The 21,854-nt window shown below is 40.3% G+C and overlaps 3 protein-coding genes across 4 annotated transcripts in view; 1 reads left to right on the top strand and 2 right to left on the bottom strand.

Moving 5' to 3' along the window:
* Window positions 1–2,791, bottom strand: part of dolpp1 (dolichyldiphosphatase 1) — a 5,461-nt gene extending 2,670 nt beyond the window's left edge. The window contains exons 1-4 of the mRNA XM_083930156.1: window positions 2,707–2,791; window positions 1,918–2,018; window positions 837–921; window positions 192–291 (exon numbers count right to left, since the gene is read on the bottom strand). Coding sequence (XP_083786282.1) covers window positions 192–291; window positions 837–921; window positions 1,918–2,018; window positions 2,707–2,785 — 365 coding nt within the window. The 5' untranslated portion in view covers window positions 2,786–2,791. The remainder of the gene's footprint in view (window positions 1–191; window positions 292–836; window positions 922–1,917; window positions 2,019–2,706) is intronic.
* Window positions 2,792–8,761: 5,970 nt separating this feature from the next.
* On the bottom strand, window positions 8,762–17,917 carry miga2 (mitoguardin 2). Of its 2 annotated transcripts, none has more exons than XM_083930388.1 (16): window positions 17,870–17,917; window positions 16,793–17,059; window positions 16,269–16,479; window positions 16,047–16,162; window positions 15,820–15,940; window positions 14,948–15,075; window positions 14,642–14,759; window positions 14,245–14,351; window positions 14,034–14,146; window positions 13,384–13,456; window positions 12,351–12,437; window positions 12,107–12,205; window positions 11,222–11,356; window positions 10,990–11,043; window positions 10,780–10,896; window positions 8,762–9,953 (listed from the first exon to the last, which is right to left on the bottom strand). In XM_083930388.1, exons 2-16 carry the CDS (start codon window positions 16,886–16,888, stop codon window positions 9,753–9,755), a joined length of 1,776 nt encoding a protein of 591 aa, XP_083786514.1. In that variant the 5' UTR covers window positions 16,889–17,059; window positions 17,870–17,917; the 3' UTR covers window positions 8,762–9,752. The 2 variants fall into 2 exon arrangements, with proteins under 2 accessions (XP_083786514.1, XP_083786513.1); XM_083930387.1 differs by having other exon boundaries at window positions 14,245–14,378.
* A 1,364-nt stretch (window positions 17,918–19,281) lies between these two features.
* The window catches only part of st6galnac4 (ST6 (alpha-N-acetyl-neuraminyl-2,3-beta-galactosyl-1,3)-N-acetylgalactosaminide alpha-2,6-sialyltransferase 4), a 5,233-nt gene continuing 2,660 nt past the window's right edge, over window positions 19,282–21,854 (top strand). The window contains exons 1-3 of the mRNA XM_083930473.1: window positions 19,282–19,581; window positions 19,677–19,832; window positions 21,114–21,523. Coding sequence (XP_083786599.1) covers window positions 19,570–19,581; window positions 19,677–19,832; window positions 21,114–21,523 — 578 coding nt within the window. The 5' untranslated portion in view covers window positions 19,282–19,569. The remainder of the gene's footprint in view (window positions 19,582–19,676; window positions 19,833–21,113; window positions 21,524–21,854) is intronic.

The raw sequence follows: 21,854 nt of genomic DNA on the forward strand, positions 1-21,854 counted from the left end.
TTTAGATCTATTTTTTTCATATTCAACTTGAAATAAAAATGTTCAATTGTAAAAAGTAATTAACATAAACTGTGCTTATTAATTTGTAGACATTAATACATACTTTAGCTAGTTGCTGCACCTCTAAGAATTTCACATTTGCATGTTTCTGCACTTAAACCTCCCCAAACACCAAGACGAAACTAGCTCACCTTAAATAAAGGAAAAGAAAGAAGTAAACAACAAAGAACCACATAAGCTGGGAATGACTGGAGGGCATCCCATACTCTGTGTGCAGGGTTGTGTGAGCTCCTGCAAAAAGACAACAGAGCCTGATATAAATATGCATTTACAATAGACAGTACATTTTCATATATATATATATATATATATATATATATATATTTATACATTCTGTCAATCAACTGAAATCATTGCAGCTCTATTATATTCATCGCATCAATATTGCCGTGTAAAAGTGCCCATTATGAGGATTTACCTTACATTTAACTATAGCTATGTATTGCATGTAGTGTGTCTGTTGTAGGTACTGCTTTAGCTCATGTAACACTTTCATTAAAAAGAAAAACACAAGCTATCCCAGTTTAAAACATCCTGTAAAAATTATGCTTAATTGACCAAGTAGGTTTTATGGTGAGTATCTATAGTACATAGGAATATCATCGTTATCATACACAATCCAGTGGGGAGCCAGATAAACTAGACAACTGAACTGGCAATGTCCTGAACAAATAATGGGATCGATATTAGAATATTTTCCAGCTGTTGGGATGCTTGTACGGGTTGCCTGACCCTGCCAACGACACATGAAGTCAACACTTTGTTGCTTCACTCACCTGCACATGGGCGCGGCTCTCTGAGAATGTGCTTCAGGAGCCAGTTCACCCCTTCATTCAGGATGAGCCCACCGAAGAAGGAGATCTGGGGAGAATAAACAAACAAAAACAAACACAACAACAGGTTAACACAGGAGTGCTTACAAACTTATGGCCTGTGTGACAAATATCCAGGCTCCTGTGAGATAATTAACAGTGTAACACAGGGGCCTTCAACGTTTTTTTAGGCTAACGACCCCTTAGCTGAAAGAGAGGCGAGACAGGGACCCCTTAGCTGAAAGAGAGGCGAGACAGGGACGCCTTAGCTGAAAGAGAGGCGAGACAGGGACCCCTTAGCTGAAAGAGAGGCGAGACAGGGACCCCTTAGCTGAAAGAGAGGCGAGACAGGGACCCCTTAGCTGAAAGAGAGGCGAGACAGGGACCCCTTAGCTGAAAGAGAGGCGAGACAGGGACCCCTTAGCTGAAAGAGAGGCGAGACAGGGACCCCTTAGCTGAAAGAGAGGCGAGACAGGGACCCCTTAGCTGAAAGAGAGGCGAGACAGGGACCCCTTAGCTGAAAGAGAGGCGAGACAGGGACCCCTTAGCTGAAAGAGAGGCGAAACAGGGACCCCTTAGCTGAAAGAGAGGCGAGACAGGGACCCCCTTCTACAAATATTGTATAAAACTGAGACACACATTAAATTGGGCCTAACAGCTAGGGTGGCCTAAAGCCTTCACACACAGCTTTTTAATAGTGAATACAATAAGACATTACAATGATATATTAACATATTCATATATTTATACAGCATATGTTAATGTTAAACACATTTGGAAGAGACATTGAATCATTCAGCTCAATTGTATCTGTGCACGGCTACCTTACTGACATTTTTACACATTTTCTTTGCAAATAATATGTTGCATTCTTGTTAATGTACATTTTCAGACACATTTTGTATTTTGGAAAGATTATCAAACAATTTAGCTCCCCCCGTGCAGTAGCTCTGGGGACCCCCTGTTGAAAATCTCTGGTGAAACAAACTGACTTTCAAATAAATAATGCTCTCTCTAAAACTCAAAGTGCATGTGCAGGACTCACCGTGTGCAGCTCCCGTTTAAACACTATGAGTGTAACAAACCCCACAAGGATTGCTATGGGCAGGAGACTGATGTAGGCCAGCACATGTCCCGTCAGGTCGCCTGAAACATAGAGACACAGTGTTGATGTTAAAGCACATCATGAATCCCAGTAACAGCACTGGTGGGAGTGACACTTAAAAAAAGGTGCTCAGTGAACCCGGATGGTTGAAATATTTAACTGTGACTACAAGTATGACGCTGCTGCGGTGAAATAGCTAAACCCTTATCCAACTAACATCCCGCGTTGTTTTTATTTAGTTAATTCAGACACCTCGGTGCCATGTGGTTTCTGCTAGTTAAACAAATCCATATGAGGCCAATGAGCTAACGTTAGCCGCAGCCCTGGCTATAATGCTATAAGGTGATATAGCTGGTTATATCCACCACGGTCATAAATTATATATTGCTGCTCAGAATGCTTCAATTTTGTCGAGTATTCTCTAAAGCATGTGGCAAATTTTCTTGTTTTTGAGAGAAAATATCAAAGGCGATATTGAGACAGCTAACATGCTAGCTAGCCTTCATTGTGGACATTAGCGCCAACTGCGCATGCGGCGCAGTCTCAAAATTTGGCAGTCCGGGTTGCATTCCCCGCTGTGCTCGACGTTTTTAAAGCGGCTCACTATTTGGCAAGCATCACCAACGGCCGTGTCCATTCAGTCGCGAGCGAAGCTGACGCAGTCTCCGAAAATAACAAAGCAGCTGTCGGTTAAGCGTCTTCAGCGGTCAGAGAAAGATGTTTACGTACCCTCCGGGAACTCTACGTGTGTCAGAGATATAGACCGCCATCGAGGTGGTGCCGAGCACTGCTCTTCCTCCAACGCCATCTTACCCGGACACAACCGGGCCAGTCCCAGTGAAACGCCCCAGACACGTGTCTAACCAATGGTGAACGCAGCTCTGTGTTCAAGCGGGGCCCCGGCAGCGGAGCAGCCGTCCAATCCCAGCCGCTCACTGGAGATGAGATATTTAGCCCATAGAGAAGAATTATTGAATGAACAACAAAAAAAGAAAAGTCCAGCACTGCACATTAAAACAGAAAACTGTATATGTAATGGATACATCTGTAATTATATGGATTTTTATTGATTGCTAAATTAATAGATAGATAGATAACTTTATTTATTCCCGAGGGGAAATTAGGTCATCTTAGCAGCGGTACAAAACAATCAGAAATACAAAAAATAAAATACAATACCAAATACAAAATATAAACTACAATAAGAATACAGTATTGCAGATTTAAAACACTATATTACAATATACTACGTGGATTTTAAGGTGCAAGAGAAGGAAAGGTGCATTTTTAATTACAGTGGTAGGATTTCAGTAATAATGTGGGCTATAAATAACTTAAATTGCATGCCATATGTATGATGCCCTGATTATTTGCCCATACTTTTAATGTATGTGGAAATGTCAAAATGTGTCAAATGTTACCACTCAGTTATTAGCAGAGGCGAATCTAGAGTCTGTTGTGGCTCTAGGCAAAAATTCACAGGGGGCCCCTCAAAACAGCGTTCGTCGCCATTATGTTATAAATAATCTGACACCAACAAAAAAAAAGTATTTTAAAAGAGCACATTTTAGTTATCTTCAAAAATAGTTACTTTCAAAATATGAATATACACATAAAAAAACTGGCTAAAAACATATTAAAGGTTGAATATGTAGAATCTTTATCGTAGAAGCTATATTTTTATAAAAATACACCCACTGTGTATTTGCCAGGGTTGTCTGTTGTTTGGTGCAGCTACTGTAGGCTGGCACTGGGTGAAGAGAAGGGGCCGTTATTTGTCCTGGCAGCTGAGTGACCGGAGACGGGCAAAAACCAGAGTCAATATAGGCCAAGCATTCACTCCATGTACTGAGATAAAGGAGTTCAACAGGATTAAAGCGCACGCCCAAATGGCTACGTTTCTCCTTGATCGCTAAGCTAACTTTCATGTTTACTGAGCTGTAACAGCTAATGCTAACTGTCAGTCAAACTCCTCTGCAATATTTGGTTTTATGGTGTGATGTGAGGGGATGGGTTCAAACAGGCTCAAACAGACTCTGGTCGCCTGCAGGCTGCTGGGTCGGGTCTGACCAACCTGGCAATGTGACTGCTTTTAATGATATTTTGTTGTTGCGATTAGGATCTTGAGACACTAGATGGCGGTGTTTTGCTCAATCTTCATATTTAACCTTTAATATGAAGAACAAGAAAAAACAGCACAATAAAACCAGGACAATAAGGGATACATTAGAATACAATACAATACAATACAATACAGAGACCAGATCTCCCTATACAATAGGGAGGTCTGATTAATCATTTAGTCTATAAAAAGCATAGACTGTATAAAAAATGGACGTAGCCTACCTTCAGGGTCCATTCTCTCAACTTGATCCAGTCGTACTCACCTACAGGTCAAAGTCTGACACCATCTTGTCAGACTTTGACTCCGCCTCATTTCCTATTACCAAAAAAGGGCATGTATGTGACGTTAGGCGAATGGAGATACATCCATCTGGCTGACGTTTACCTCTGAGGAGAAGTGAGGGTCAGCAGCTGGCTGTCACTCAAGAGGCTGCGCCCCTAATTGTTCATAAGCTTTAACCTCCAATAAAATAAAAACTAGCATGCTACAAAGAATTCACCCCCCCCACAGTGTTGTCATGGAGATATGACCTAAACATACAGACTAGAATATTTATAATTAAACCTAAACAGGTTTAATGATGCTGTTAAAACGGCCTGTTTAACATGGGGGTCAATGAGAAACTGCTCTATTATGAAACCTAGTGGACACTCGGAGAACTGCAGTTTTGGCACTTCCTGGTTGATCTAATCAGGAAGTGCCAAAACTGCAGTTCTCCGAGTTATCAAGCTGTGGTGGGGGCGTGATAATAAGGTGAAAAACATCCCTTCAAATTTCTTCTTTGTTCATTTAATTAATTCTCAGTGTCGACAGTAGGTCTTCAAAATGCCCCTTTTTGACCGACCAACTGCCCTAAGATATTGTATACTGACCAGTGTTTCTATTATTCTGTCCATCCCATTTATATCAATCGGGGTAGGCTAAATAACAAAAACTTGTATGCATCTGTATTAGGTTTAGCTGAGGACACATAATAAAGTGGCAACTGGGTGTACTTCACCTGCAAAGCTAATAACCCGAGTCCTACCTGACACTGCCTATGTTAGGTGTCTTTTCATGCAGGACAAATACACCCTAAAACAAATATTGTGCAACTGTCAGTATCTCAAAACAAGCAGATCTCCCAGAACTACAGGATTAGAGGAGCTCCATGACCTATTTTTCTGTGCTGACCTATTAACACTGAATTCTTGCTAGATGAGTTATAAATAGACTTTTTTTCCCTCAGCTCCCAGTAGAAAAAGAGCCCGCTCATCCATACACACAGCAGACAATCTCACAGGCTTCTTCTAACGCGCATGAAGTCAGCCACGAATAACAGGTGCACGCAGACCAGCAAAACAGGACGCACAAAGTCAACAGCAAAGATATTCATGCATGTGTCAGTGCCTCCACACCTCATGAATACTCACTGAAATCTGATGTATGCGTACGTGACCCATGAAAAAACTAAGATCCCATTTTTTCTAAGGTGAAAAGCATATGATATACTGAAGCTGGTGCAGGGAACAATATAACAATATTGTGGCAAAGCAGTGATATGTAAAATGTGTTGTATAGATTATGTCCCCTGGTTGAGTTTTTATCCGAATGAGTAGAAATATAGTAGTAAAAAGTACATTTCCTCAAAAAAAACATGCCTCACTGTAATGATAAGAAGGAGAAAAACAGTAACTCAGTAAGTACTCAGCAAGTAAGAGTACAGAGTTGTTCTCCCTCCACTGGCCTAACGTTGAATCACTCCGGAGCTTTCTCTCTTGTATCTCTCTAGTTTAAAAAACACAATAATCCTGCAGTCCTGCATCATATGTCACGCTTTATTCACCGCTGCAGCAAACCCAACACTGGCAACAGAAAAACAGAAGTAGTTACATTGATCATCATTGAAGACATATTTGAAATGACTTATTCATAATTTTTACCTTTTGCTCCATTTCTTCTTCTTCCTTTCCCAAATGAAATTACTTTTTGGGTGCTTTATCATATTCATATAATCACCAAACTACACAAATAATTTAGGATTGGTGAAGATTTACGTATCTCATTGGTTTCAGAATCGGGCGTGGCAAACTGGCTTGCTTGTTTTTGCACATATTTCAGGACACAACTAGTAATGTTGGTAAATATTATTTCCTAGCTAAAGTTATAGGGGGATACAAAGGATTTCAGACTGTATTTTCTGTGGTTTCCTGCCACAAAATGTATCCTCTTTCTAAAACACACAGGTATCCTACTATCAAGTGTTTCATTTTGCACATATTTCAGATCATAAATAGTAATTCTGGTAAATATGGAGAAGTTTCATGTTTTTTAGCAAACATTATAGGGGGGCAGATTCTTCCAGGCTGTATTTTCTGTGATTTGGAGTATATTTAAAAATATATAGTATAATTACAGCCTAATTCTAAAAAAAGGTTTGATATGATTCAAAGAGTGACACATGAAATACAACGAGTCGTCATCAGTTGGGAAAAGGCATAATAAACATAGTTTAATAACAAAAAATAACATTAAATATGGAGAATCAAAATCAATTTACAGTTTGTGCTGGCATTGTAATTTAACAATAGAAAAGATAAAAGGCATGAGTAGGACACTTGTAATGTACTTTTTAAAAAAATCATTCTTTCTACAGTTTGTCTATCTGAAATCCTCTGTAATCTATAAATTCACACTACATTGGAAAGTCCATGGCTGAATTTTGACTTTCAAATGATTATAAGGTAGCTTCTTTAACGTATTTCTGATTTGGCTTTCCAAAACTAACAACTGGATCTTAACGTTGCAGGGACACACGGAGTGACGCATTTCAGATTATCTACACGATTAGCACACAGAGGGATTGAACTGTGACCATCGACTCTTCAGACACAGAGAAAGCAGAAAGACTAGGCATTAGCATTTTTCCATAACTGCATTAACCTGCATGATTTAAACTTTTGCAAATATACTTTTTTTCTATAATAACAAAACATGGGAGGATGAATTGGGACACACAGCTAAACACAAAGTTCAAATTGAAACAATTTAAAGATGGAGACTTAAAAACAAACATTTCCATAATATAGTTTTTTGGGAAAGATAGTTTCTCTATTATACAGCATTCACGCTCTATGTTATCAATAATATGTCCGATCTATGGTGCAATAAATAATACAATATGTCTGTACAGTTCAACTCTCAGATGGATTATTCAAAAAGGGTTGTCGGACATTCCTGCATCTTTCTGCTTTTCTGATAAAGTGCAAAATGCTTAAAAACCATAAAGCTGCACATTTGCAAAGCTTCTCTGTAAAAGCTCTATTTACAGTTGGAAGTAAATGCTAGACAGAAACAACACTAATCCTGCAAAGCGGACTCTTTTAAGGAGAATAATGGTATTGTTTCGCGACTTGTGACATTTTGAGCTCTGTGTTGCAACAGGGGGCAGGATTTGGATTATCAAGACCACAGAACGCACGCTTATATGACTGAACATTTGCTCATTTTTATGATAAAGATCCATGAAACCCCTCCCCAAAAGGATTTTTATCATTCACGCAGGCAACCGTAAGCATACATACTGGGCTTCTATTGCCGTAAATAATAAATCATCTTTTAGGAACATTTCATTACAATAATTTAGACAGTTTCTTTAAAGGTCTGCATAACACATCTGCTTTTTACATTACTGGAGTTTTCTGTGTTCACATCAGCAGAAGAAAACTCAGTTTAACGTGGCATCTTCCAGTGCCCCTTCAGTGTCTCTATGCTCCAACAATGCACAGGATTGGGGAAAACAAAGAGAAGTCAGGGGTTATCATCAGTGCACTTATGTAGGTTACAGTGTGACTGTAAAATGCCCAATTCTTCATGAGACAAAAACATCCTTACTAACTCTAAAAGATGGCACTGTTTGACTTTGAGGTTGTGTCAATTTTTAAATAGTTAAGGAAAATAACCCCACATTTCTAATTAATCATAACTGAGACTTTTTTTTTTTTAACAGTCTCTAAAGGATGACTGTGTGCACTTTGTGAACACACGGGTAGGCCTTTTTCACGGACATTTGGACATGTCATGGTGAGAACAGCACGGCTGTAAATAACGTGATTAGTGATGGCTGCATTCCATTTAGCTGCTTCAGCTTCAGCCTCCTCGTATCTGCATGCTGCCCCACTTGAATAAAATAGTGAGTGTTACTGTTTTAAGCAACATCTCTGCTTTTCCAACCATGACAAGTCAAAATGTCTGCAGTGAACAAACTGATTAACCTAAACTCATTTACACCCAGAAGCCTTTCAGGCAAAAACAACCATATTCAGAAAGTACTGTTGTTTTTACATCTTCATATAACTTTTCACTAGTGATTCATTATTATATTACCTTTTATTATTCAGGGAATTCAATCTTAGCATTAGCAAGTTGTACGACATAGGTCCAAATATTTGGAAGCAATTCAAGTGGCTCATCTGATTCATAAATAGATTCACTGTAAGAGTTTGAAAAACAAAACATTGAGCTTGTTAGTTACAAAGTTATACATTTCCTACTATTGATTTCAAGTTATAGAATGTTTTGCGTGTTACTCCCTGAGAGCACTGATGCGTTACACAGTTCGAGACATTTGCTTTCTGGCCATAATTGTCTGTGTGATGGTGTTCTAACAGATGTTGCCACACCTGGTACTGGCCTTATTTATAGAGGGAAGTTTCTGATAACTGATCATATTCATATCATCCAGTGACAGATCAAATCTGAGGGATCACTGCAACTTGGAGAGAGTAAAACTTTACTATTTGAATCTTAGCTGGATCACCACTTTGTCTGAGGTCACAATAACACTTTGGGATGATTCAACTTTTAGATAACAAGTAAGTGCCCTTCACTCATTTCACATGATGTATGTTTGCATTTAATACAGTCTCTTAGATATGCGGCATCTTAGCCTGCTTAATTAAACCGAACCGGAATAAATACTTCATCAGATTAAAAGGAGGATTCAAGAACAATCTGTGAGGAGACACATCTATTACGTCATTCATCAAGTCTCGCCAAAGCTGTCAGGAATTATCACCGTTTCAACAAATATCCTTCCCCCTTTAATATAAAACATACAAACACACGGTGTCTACAGACTTTCACACCATTTCTTTTCACATAATAATGAAGACTATGATATCCCACAAGTCAGGTGAATGGAAGGTTACAATACAACCACCGGTTCCCCCAAAAGGGACCCGGTCCATATGGAGGAAAAGTGTGGAAAGACTGGTCTTCATGTGTTGGGAGTGCTTCATTCAGGTGTGTTTTTCAGGAAGTATCCATGTCCCCTAACAAGGCAGAGACAAGTCCTCACATGTCTGGGATTACATAACTACAGTAGGCCTTCTTGATACACAACACAGCAGCTGATAACAAGGGAGAGATAGATCCCTATTATCCATCCGGTCTCTCTCATTAGCATCAAGGATACCGTAGATCTGGTGAGAATAAATCCTCCCGCAGCAAGCCGTGTTTGAAGAAATGAATGAATGATGCTGGTTCTCAGTGTATCACAGGAGCCTGACTTGTCCAATCTCAATGTGGTTACAGAATGAGGGTAGAGCCGCGAGTCCTTGTTATTCCCTACTGGTCAGCCCCCCCCCGCTTGCGGACTGTACAAGCCCCCTTAGTTGGGTCTTGAAGAATCCTCTGTGTCTCTGGGCAGTGTACCATTGAGCTCCACAAGGTTATTGATTCCCAGATACCCTAGTAAAATCTCACTACGGCGGTGGGAGAGGTTAAGGATGTCTTCGGCCAAGCACTGAGCTGAGGTGAAGCGGACCTTGTCATGATCGAACATATCCTTCAGGTACTGCTCGATTTGTTGCTGCAGATGAAGGGAAAATGAATGACAGAAAGTGTTATATACGAAACATGTTGATTTGTCATATTTTACGGCCTACGCATTTAGTATATCTTGCATTTTTACTGATGCTTTGGTTGTTGCACTATTCCGTTTGCTGATGTAACACTGCACATTCCCCCAGTGTGGGACTAATAAAGAATGGTCTTATCTTACTTAGCCTGTGAGAACTTTTGTTTAATGTCTCCTGTAGCTCTGGAGGAGCTGCTTGTCAGGTGTGAAAAAAACATCAGCTTAAGTTTGGGGACTAAAAATGAATAACAGACTCCTTGCGTCAGTTTGGAGGTTTCTAACAACAGGAAGTTTAACAAATACAAGTGAGTTGCATAATGGTAAATGTAGGATCCAGCCTTTTAGGAGTTTAACCCATACTAGGGATGAAAAATAAAAAAAGATACTTCAACCTCTGTGTCTTTTGCAAGCCTCCCAGATTTATGTTAGTCCAACACTGCATTGTTATAACATTGTGGTGTTGTTAGAAACTGTTTATAACAACTTTCATCAGAAACCCTCAGCCTGATGAGTATCTTTCAAACTCCACCCAAGCTTGTAATGTAGGCTTTCTTGTTATACATCTGGAGTCCAAAAATCCTGATGACATCCAGGTTGTTTTCTAAAACTTTGGAGAGCTCCCCCAGAGCCACATAATATAGAGGCTCAGGCTGCAGGCTGTATAGCCCTCCCCATGATGAATAAACTCAGCTTAATGTGTAACGTCGCTGTTACAACACAAACAGTAACTCGCTTTCCAAAAACTGTGTCACAGCTTCTTCGTTGTGTATGCTCTCACCTTGAAAATAGTGCACACTTCACTTAAGTGCTGCCTGGGTCCCAAAAACCCAAAAGCTAACACTGGGCTCACATGTTCTGATATGGCGTAGAAGTGGGAGATAAAACCATCAGGAACCTATGGAGAGTAGAAAGAGAAACTCTTCTATCAAAATCAAAGAAATAAGGATGCTATAAAAGGTTCTCAGACTTTATATTAACCTATACTCACCATAAGAAGACGTCTTTTTGCTTTAAGGACAGACCAGCAAGCAGTTGCCAGAGCCTAACAGAAAAAAAACACAACTCTGTTAGAAGAGTAACTTGTAGCTAATCCATTGGTGGTTGCAGTGTGTGTGTGTGTGTGTGTGTGTGTGTGTGTGTGTGTGTGCGTGTGTGTGTCCGTGCGTGTGTGTGTGTGTGTGTGTGTGTGTGTGTGTGTGTGTCTGTGCGTGTAAATTTACCGTCTCTTTAAAGCTGTCAGAGAGCCAGCGGTTTCTCAACACAGCCACCACAGAGGAGGGGGGGCTCTCCAGGTCTTCAAATGCGTCCATCAGGATGAAGTCCAACACGATGTCGAAAAAGTTCATGCACACCACCTGAAGAAATGCAGATAATTATTGTATTATATATATTATATTTATTACGTTAAATATGTCAATGGAAACACTTTCTCTAAACCACTACATTATGTACAATAAATGCACATAAACATCCTGTTGTTTGTATCCACCGTATTGTTTGGCTGTTTTAACCTGAACTGAAAAAAGGGAGGTGGGCACATAAGCATTAGCTAGACGTACTATACTGCTTCCCCTTACTTAACAAGGTTTATTTGATGTCCCCTGTAAGAGAAAATGGATACATTAATAAAATAACAAAGATTGCTGGCAAGCAAGCATGTATGCATGGCATTTACACAAAGTTTAGTTTTAATTTCTTCCAAAAATCAACTCTGAAAAGGTTTTTGACACATTCAAAGGCCTCAATGATATAACACACAACTTTGTGTCTTAAATTCCTTTCCAATACAAATGATTTGTATTTCCTGTGTGAGGCATATTGCAACGCATCTGACTGTTACCACGTGCTACTAAAATAAAGACAGATTGTTTGCCAGTTACACAACCACCAACAAAATGAGCTTTACACAGAGTAAAGTGCAGTGTAACCTGACTGATGGCTGTACTTTAATTCAGCTTAGCCACTTTACATAAACTTGAGATACCCTGTGACCAAGCATCTCTCTTCCCATGAATAAACCCATGCATACTTGCAGGTTTAACAGTATTTGTTAGCAAAGAAAACGGGAAACTTTGACATAACGGATGAACGACAGGATTACTCACCCCTCGACCCTCCAGCTCCATCTTCGTGACGGGCCACGTTTCCTCTCTCTTAGTGTAAAGCAGCATGTCCTCATAGCTCTCCAGGAAGGCTTTGGGACTCTGCGTTCAAGCACAAAGTAACACAACTGTTTAGTTACAGCTGTGAAAATATGTCCACATAAGAAGCGTGTCTTGTTTAGTCAAACAGGATGAGTTAATAAAGTTAAGATACAGATGAGTGTGTGTGAGTGAGTGTTTTTTTTACCTTGTTTGACTTCACCATTAACCCTGCAATCATCTGCTTCCCGGTCTCCATGAAAAATGTGCGGTGCGTTTCATCTAACAACAGGAGCTGAAAAAAAAAAGCATTATCGATATGTTGAGAATATAATTTCTATAATAATTTGGTTCAAAACCATATTCGGCTCCACAGTTAGCCTGGAGCTGAATCATCTCAGGGGAGCCGAGAGGGTTTGATCAATGCAAATAAAAAGACAAATATACTCATGGAGCAAAATGTAATATACTGTACTGAGTGGATAAACACTTGCATATTGGAAAAAATGGTAACCACTAGGGATGCTCGATATTGGCTTTTCTGCCGATATCCGATATTCTGATATTGTCCAACCTTTAATTTCCGATACCGATATCACCCGATACCGATACATGCTGTTACTGTTAGTAGGTGACACTTGGAAATACTTCCAAACCACGGACATCTCATGCACCGGGCAGGCAAGCTTGTTAGCCACGGTTAGCAACCTACGAGTCTAGCGTGTTGTTGTTGTTAAACGTCATCAAGCATGCGCCTGTAAACGTCCCATGTTGCATTCATGCAGCCTCGGAAATGCTGAAGCCTACAGAAAAAACATCGGTTGTAAAAACCCGATATCGATAATTCCTGATATTACATTTTTAACTCAATATCGGCCGATAATATCGTACATCCCTAGTAACCAAACATAATTATTTAAAAAAATTCAGACCACCCTGATAAAACTGTCACCGGCGAACAGCATGGACTTTTGAGTTTAGTTTAAGTCCTTTCCAATCCGCTTACTTAAGAGTTTTACAGAAAATACAAAGACTGCTTAGACTAACTAACTTATAACCAAAATTATTACCACTACAAGCTACTAGCTTGTAGAGTTTCTGACCACTAGCAGTGATACGGAGCAGTGTTTTTATGAAGTCTGTTGGTTTTAAAACATTACGAAATGGCTTTAAAAAGGCAAAAGGTGGAACAAAGAGTATGATCTTAGTAACATGGGTAAATCTTAGGAGCTGAAACAGACCTGGAACGCTTGTCTCACACATTGAAGCTTGGCAAGGAAGTCTTGGTCACTATAACATTCAAGTAATTCAGTCCTGGTAAGAAAAAAAAGAAAAGCAAGAGGTGGGTATGAAGCTTCATCAAACATTGACAAATCATCGTCTGTTGGCAAACGTTTTATTTAAATAATTGATTGTAAGCAAACAACTTTCTATTTACACATCCAGCAGACACAGGGCAACATTCATTTGGCATTTGGCCACTTGATGAAGTCCAAGTATGTACTCGCCTTTTAGCTCCATTATTGATTTTCACAGAATCCTGAGAGAAATATCTTTCTCTTCATCGGCTAAATGCTGCACTATGCTCTTCACCTGCTAGTTGGTGCTGAGCATGTAGCGTGCAATGTTTTCCTTTTTGTTGAAAACAGCTGTCTGCTACGACACTGATACAGTATGACACTACGATGACACTGATGAGAGCAATCAGGGTGAAAATAACAACCAACACAATGGGCTGAATGATACTAAAACACACCGTAGAGCTGAGGCAAACTGCAGAGGTGGATGACAATTCTCTGTGGGTTCCTTTGACATTACAAATAGTAACTGAATCCACTGTTAGCAAAGTATAGCTTTAAGTATTTAGGTGCACATGTTACACTTCAGTTACCTCAGGGACCTATAGGACACTTTATCCTCCCGGACCAGAGACAAGGCTTCTTCATAGAGAGCTGCTCGTTTAAGAGGCTGGCAGGCATCTTCTAGAGACATGGCATCAAACAGCTGCACAGACAAAACACACGTTACTCAGTGATCATCATAGATATGTGATGTATTCTTGTTTTCTGTCAGTGTTTCGACAGCAGAGGAAAGGGACTAACCTCTGCAGCCGAGAAAAAGGACTGGTCAGAGGTAACAGTAGTCGCATCATCATCTTGCAGTCTGTGGAAACTCTCCACGTGCGGCAAGATAAGAGTTCCTTCACTCTCTGCCAAAGGAACACCACAAACTCTGACTGAATGGGCAAGAATCAAAACACAAATGTACTCAACGGAAATATAAAAAGGTGTGCCCCCACTGTAAAAACAACAGAAACGTTATAACTACAGATACACACCAGGAGTGTATCAATCCTACCTTAATAATGACACGTTGCTTTTGGCAACGCAGCTCTTATTTTATCATTCAAACATGATTCTGTAACCAAAATTGTTCTCCTTAATTAATGATATTTATGTCTTTTAAAAAGGTCATATATGAGCTCGACATGACTCTAACCGAAATCTGCCAGCACGCTGTCTGTTGGGATACTGCTGCCGAAGTCCTCTTGCAGGTGGTACGCCCTGTGCAGTAGTGTCTCCAACTTCTCAGCAAACACTTGATTATGGTTTTCAACCTATAATGAAGAGGAAAAACACTTTAAACTGTTCAAAAAGTTACTTTATCAGTATATAATAAAGAGCTTTAGTACAGGATCAATTTAATTCTCATCACCATAAAATACAATACTGTACTCGAACAGGAAAGCAATCCAACCACGTACAATAGTTTCATACAGTCTGTCTGTAATGGTTTGATGGTTACCGTAGGAAAGTCTCCACACGCGGCCCCCCGCAGAGCCAGGCTGTTGTTGCTGGAGGTCGAGTGGGGGTGATGGCGAATATTCAGGGCCTGTTCCCACTTTCGTAGAGCTTCCTCAAACAGCTCCATCCCTAGCAGGAAGCGATAAATAACACTTAACATAAGCGTTTATTTGTGAGTCGGAAAATAAAAACTTTGAGCTAAAAGTGACTACTAGTGGCCCTGAGCCGCAGAGTTTGGTGATATTTCTCATTGGTTTCAGCACTGCTGTAATTCCTGCTTTTCAAAAATATTGCCAAATGCAGGTTTTAGTGGTCTAAGTGTGTAAAGTTCCACTATGGGAAACAAAGAGCAGAGAATTCAAAAACTTCATGCAGGATAATCCTACTACAAAACAGCAGCACTACAGATCCAACAGTCCAACATTTACATGATTATATCCTCGATTTTCTCCTCTTGTTCTACATTATCAACAACAGAAAATGAATGCTGCCTTCAGACAATTTGGGAAATATGTTATCTTAACTATAGCTTCAGTAATGTAGTAAAAATACACAGAAAAATAAATTTTACATGATAATCAAGATGCAGAGATTTGAAGTCATCCAAAAGTCATCAAAAGCAAGATGTGAATATTTCCCTCCTCATAATGGCAATGGAAAACATAGATTGGGAGTTGTTGCAAAGCAAACATGGCAAAATATTAGAGCGGTACCGATAATCCAACACCAGATAAAGCCATGGCCAATGGAAGGAGCACACACAAGAAGGATAAAATCACAAAAGGTGTGTCACCCTACCCAACTGATAAGACTGACTAGGACGACGTTTGACAAACAGACTTAAAAAACCAGGGGTAATAGAAAAAAACCTACCCATCACATAAAGATTCTCTGCATTTGCATCCTCTATAGCTCCAGACTCTTCCACCACAGGCTCTGCTTCCCAGGGGGTGGATGGATTGGCAGACTGATTTGGAGAATTTGGGACCCGCATCTAAGCAAGAAGCACACACATTCAAAAAGACACACTAGAAAAATGTAGAATAAGGCAAATGGGAGGCAAAAGTGACATTAAATTAGCTGTAAATTGTAAAACTAACAGATGCCAGGCTGTGTGAGGAACTCGAGTGTTTACTGGGGGCCAGGGAAGAAATTCCACTCATGGTGTCATTGCTCCGAGTGCTGGGACTCATCACCTGTCGGCTGGTAAACGGGCCTGTGGAGAAAAAAAACATTCTCTTGTCTGATGCACCATTAACCACAAAGACAAATGATCATTTCAGAAATCTCCATTGGGACTCCAAGCATTAAATCATGCACACCTCTCTTTAATGACGAGGGTCTTCCTGACCTCATGAGCGCCTCAGGTATTCCCACTGTCTTCATGCCCTCCTTCCCTGGTGTTACCTGCTTCCTTTTTCTCCCCCGCCTTTTCAGCTGATGAGCCGTGAGAGCCAGGGCTACACTGCCAAGTGCTGTGGCAAACAGCACTTTCTTCAAGTTTGGGCTAAGCTTTAGCTGAGAAAATATGGACTGAAAGAAGCAGAAGATGCAAACAAACTATCAACATAAATAGCTCTGCTAAACATTAATTTAGCCATCATTACTCATTTTTTATTGAACAAGAAGAAGAATTCCTTTATTAGTCCCGCAAGGGTTATTATATTATACTTATATTATATTCAGGGTAAACACACACAGGCCCGAAATACACATACATGCACAACAACAGGACCTATTTACACGCAATTAATGGAGAAATGTATCCGCACCCCGCACCGAAGGATAGTGAAGAGTTCTTGTGTTTAGAGATGCAAAGTGCAACAGTATATGCAAAGTGGTTTACCTGCCCAAATGTGGAATAGAGAAACACCGGTATCTCTGCTACAGTCATGGCCAAAGCCTGGGCGATGGACATCCCCTCTGCTTGTTTCATTGACATCTCAGAAATTGAAATGCCCCAGCTCTGCAAAGCTCCTTCACATCTACCCCGCACAAGGTCTCGCCTCTGCTCTGAGATCAGCCAGCTCAGGGCTTGCTGAGGAGTCTGTCGTCATCCACTCCTGAACTTGTACTCCAAACTTGTCCAGTGCCTGGTTGTAGATGTGTTATCCTGTAATAGGTAAGACATTTGTTTTGGGAAATTGTCTGAGCGTAGAAGCGTCCTCTTCTTTCTGAGCTTCATTACATTGTAGCAGCCTTGTAAGGATCAAACAAGGAACAGCTATCAATGCAACAATGATGCTGGCTCCAGCACAAGACTCTGCACTTGCAAAGACCCATGGTTTGAGCTCAGAAAATCAAGCTCGCATTAGCAGCAAAGGAATTTGACATTGTGCCAGCTACTTACCTATCTACACAGGCTGGTATGCAGTGGACCAGCATGTGCCCCACACATACTTCCCATGACAAAAACCAGGTGCAACATAAGACATTTTCTCTCTCTCTCTTTGGATCAAAACTGAGTTATACAATAAAACATCGACTGACATTCAAAACAAACAATCATTTTATTCATTTCAAGTATTGATAATGGAAAGGCTACTAGCTCAGAGACACTTGACTGTAAGGTGAAAAGCAAGCTAGGCAGTTAGCCCGCCCAGGCTGCTGAGACCAGGAATTGATGCAACCACTTTTTTTTTCAAAATGTAAGTATAATATATCTCTGTTTTAGGAAAGGTTGTTAATGACAAGCCAAAATCAGCCCTAGCAAGCAGGCAACAGCCCTCCCAGGCGAGCATGCTAATGTCAGCTAGCGCACTTAGCCTAGCCTCATCTGTCACTTCACATCACAGCAGCATCCGGTCAAACAGACACCTGCTGTGGGGCTCTGAGGTGACACCTGAGAGGCTTCAGCGGCTCTGTGTACGGCGAACCAGCGACACAACTAATAACATAATCCCTCACATAGGTAGGTACGTACCGTGAGCATCCAAGGCGCCAGGGAAGGACATCCCTGTGTCACAGTCAGTGAAAGCCGCACACTAGCTTTTTCCTCGAAGGCGGTGCTTTAGAAAACGTGGGAATATTGACGCGGCCACCAGCCAATGAGATGAGGAGCACTGAGGTTGGGGTTTTTTCTTGACCAATTGAATGGAAGGTGGGAGGGGCCAAATATTTTACGAGCCAATCAGTTCGTAGATCAAAGAGCATCGACCCTGATGGACAAAAATTAGAAGGTAAAAACTCAGAAAGTTTCCGTGGTGCATACATTTGTAAAGGAAAATAATAATAATAATAATAATGATAATAAATATATATCATTAATTTGCAAAAACGATAAGATTATTTAGGATTTTCAAATGTACTTCCTCAGTTTAACAGGCCCCATACGTTGTTGTTGTTGGTTATTCTTCATTCCATTTTTCATGTTTTACTGTCTTTGTACATTTTAATTTATGTTATTATTTCATAATTTTAAATGTATTTGTTTTTAAAAAAGTCATTAAAATGTAATGAATACATACAATAATTCGATACTACAGTATTATCTAACTACATGTCTATCAGCCTAACCATTAAAGTAAGTTATTGTCTTTGTACTTTGCTACTGGCCTATAAAATTATATTTGGCCAGTATTTAGCCACTATAATAATAATAATAATACAAATACTCTTTGTCTGGTACAGATACTCGCCTTTGAGAACAATGTATTAAATGCTTATATTACACTGTAACTTCTACTGTATTGATATTCTTGGTTTAATTGATTTATTTTTATTTGCTTGTTTTTACTTTTTATAATTATTGTATCTGAATGTCATTTTATATCTAAATTACATTTTATATGTGTTGATTTCCAATGCTCTGAATGTTTTATGTGAACCACTTTGAATGACCTTGTTGTTGAAAATAGTAAATAACGGTGTTTAAATACAACCGGATGACTTTTTTTAGTACAGTCATTTCTCTGACTTACAGTGGAAGCGGACATTTACGAGTAGCACCTGAAGGCGGCATCACAAAGTGGCCAAAGATGTGTCAAACTCACAATAATAGTCTTAAAAGTGTTTCCGGTTTGGCGTATACTTTTCAGAATAAAGGCGCAAAAATGACAGGCTTATACAAAGTGCGTTGACATCACATATCTTATGTTATGTAGAAGTTCTCAAATCCTTTTGTACGTACAGTATAGTTTAGGTCCACGTTTTTTTTGCATAAATGTATATTACATTTGCTTTTTCCTGCCTGAGTGTTTTCGTCTTGCGTGTCTTCAGATTTTATTTTGAAAAACACGCACGGGAAGCCTTGCTCTGGATAGCGGAACACATTGTAATTTATTTGGCAAGGCCTTAAAAATAGTGGGCGACTATCAGCCATACACTGTAAATACACCGGGTGAGTAACAGTAAACATATGGACGGATCTAAAATAATAATAATAATGCCGAGGAGCTGTTGATCTGACAGGTGATGAAAGTCAAACGGAAAAGAAGAGGATCCTGGATTTAATAACACTTATCAACAGAATTGATCGGTTGCAGCCATTAAAATCTGTAAACATGAACCCCTTTGACTCCTGCGTGGCTCGACTCTCTCTCTCCCCGCTTCTGCCTCGAGTTAAACGGCTGGGAAAATGAGCACCGCCTGACACCGGAGCAGGGCTTTCCCCAGGGCCTTGATATGAAATGTCAGGTACGATCAGGTTAATCTAATGCAAAGTGTGTGCTCGTATAATAAATGGATTATGAACACGCCTCAACCCTAAAACCACTCTTCTTTTCCCGCAGACACAGATGCTCCGCTGGCTCTGCCTGCTCATTCTGAGCCTCCCTCTGTTGTTTTGGTTCGGACATGTGATCAACGTACGGGACGGTCCGCCGCCCGCTGTGCAAAGCAACGGGCTCAGGGGCTACGTGAGGATCACCCCCGGCAGGATGGACCAGGTGAGAGGGCTGGGGTTACACAAAACACAACCTCCATAGGTCTGGGTCCAAGTCATAGCTCGTTAGTTAATAGCGAGCATGAAAATTAGTTAAAATTAGGTTTCACTTTTATATTTTGACCAGGATTACAGTAGTGGTCTTGTTCTACTGATCCAACATTACACTGTAGGTTGGATTAAAGTTGAAAACCACTATTTATTAGTAGTATTATTGTATATTATTATTGATTAACTCTCCAGTTGGGCTGTCCTTCATTACAGAAATCCTTTGTTTACTAACACTCCTTACTTTGTCACTAATCAGCTTAATCGACAAAACTCTAAAACTGAGCTCCTCCACAAAAGAGTCATGCGAAAGGGCCTCTTCAGATCTTCTGTCTATCAGAGATGTCCTCAAAAGTTCATTAGCAACAACAGCATGAAAAAAGCATAAAAAATGACTAATCGACTGAAGAAACTAAACAACCGATATGTTGACTAAGATCAGTTATTTTCTAAATTAGTTAATCGTTAAGAAAAATGCAGTAGCTCAGTCCATAGGTGACTCAGCTGGGAACTGGAGAGTTGCCGGTTGGAGTCCCTGTGTGGACTGGTGGCTGGAGAGGTGCCAGTTCATCTCCTGGGCATTGCCGAGGTGCTGTTGAGCAAGGTACCGAATCCCCTACTGCTCGGGGCCCCCTCTATCTGACATCTCTCCATTAATTGCATGTATATAGGTGCTGTTTGTGCATGTGTGTGTATTTCGGGCCTGTGTGTGTGTAACATGAACAACAATAGAGTGAAATAATTGAATTTACCGCTGCAGGAGGAATAAAAGTAAATCTTCTTCAAGTTTCCTAAAGCCCAAGATGATATCCAGCTTGCAGATTGCTTGTTTCCTCCGACCAACAGCGCAAACCCCAAATATATTCAATTCACTATCACTTAAGACAAAGAAAAGTAATGTGCTCCCAAATGAAAAGGTGGAAATCAGAAATGTAAAGCATTTTGCAGTCAATTAGTTATTAAATGAGCTAATTACTTATATTCAATTGTTTTATTGTAACAGTTCTGTTCAGGAGGATTACCAGTGATCACATTTGTTGTACCCCAGTAGACTACTGTAGATGTATAACATTACTTTGATCAGAAGGATTCACTTTCTTCTACACATGACAAAAGCTTTCACATTACACCAGATTGATAGATACACTGGCTCTGACGTCGACACGGCTCTAATGATGTTCTGCATAATGTATAAAACCTAAAAACATCATTCTTATCCTGTCCTCTTTCTCAACAGTTCCTGCATATGCGCTGCAGCCAGTGTGCCTTGGTCTCCAGCTCAGGTCAGATGCTCGGAGCAGCAGTTGGAGAAGAGATAGACCAAATCGGATGCGTGATCCGGATGAACAATGCACCCACACAGGGTTTTGAGGAAGACGTAGGGAGCCGCACCAGTGTTCGGGTTGTGTCTCACACCAGTGTTCCCCTGTTGGTAAAAAACGAGCGCTACTATTTCCAGCAGTCAGCAGGAACCACATATGTGTTCTGGGGTCCTGAGAGGAACATGAGGCAAGACGGGAAAGGGCGTGTCTTCAACACTCTCCTGAGAATAGCAGAGAAGTATCCAAACGTCCGAATCTACGCTGTGAGCAGAGAGAAGATCCAGTACTGTGACTTTGTGTTTCAGAACGAAACTGGGAAAAACAGGTATTTAGTATGAGAGTAACATCTCACTCCAACAGATGAAAGCTTCGTTTGATGCATTTGTTTTCTGTACATTTCATCAAAGGGATAGTTTGGATATTTTAAAGTGGTTTTGAATGAGGTAACAGTCAGTGAATCCATAAGATGGCAGTCGGCACATCCCCAATTTGGAGAAACAGACCAGGAGCGGCAGCAAAAACGTATTTTAGCCACCCAAAAAAAACAGCTTTTCCATGAGACAGCCCTTGCACCGTTCAAACATACGTCTATGTGTACAGGCAATAGCACAATACACTAACAAACGCAAACTTTACACATTTAGTTATGAAACACA

The sequence above is a fragment of the Echiichthys vipera genome, assembly GCF_963691815.1.
Source record: "Echiichthys vipera genome assembly, chromosome: 16".
Classification (NCBI taxonomy): domain Eukaryota; kingdom Metazoa; phylum Chordata; class Actinopteri; order Perciformes; family Trachinidae; genus Echiichthys; species Echiichthys vipera.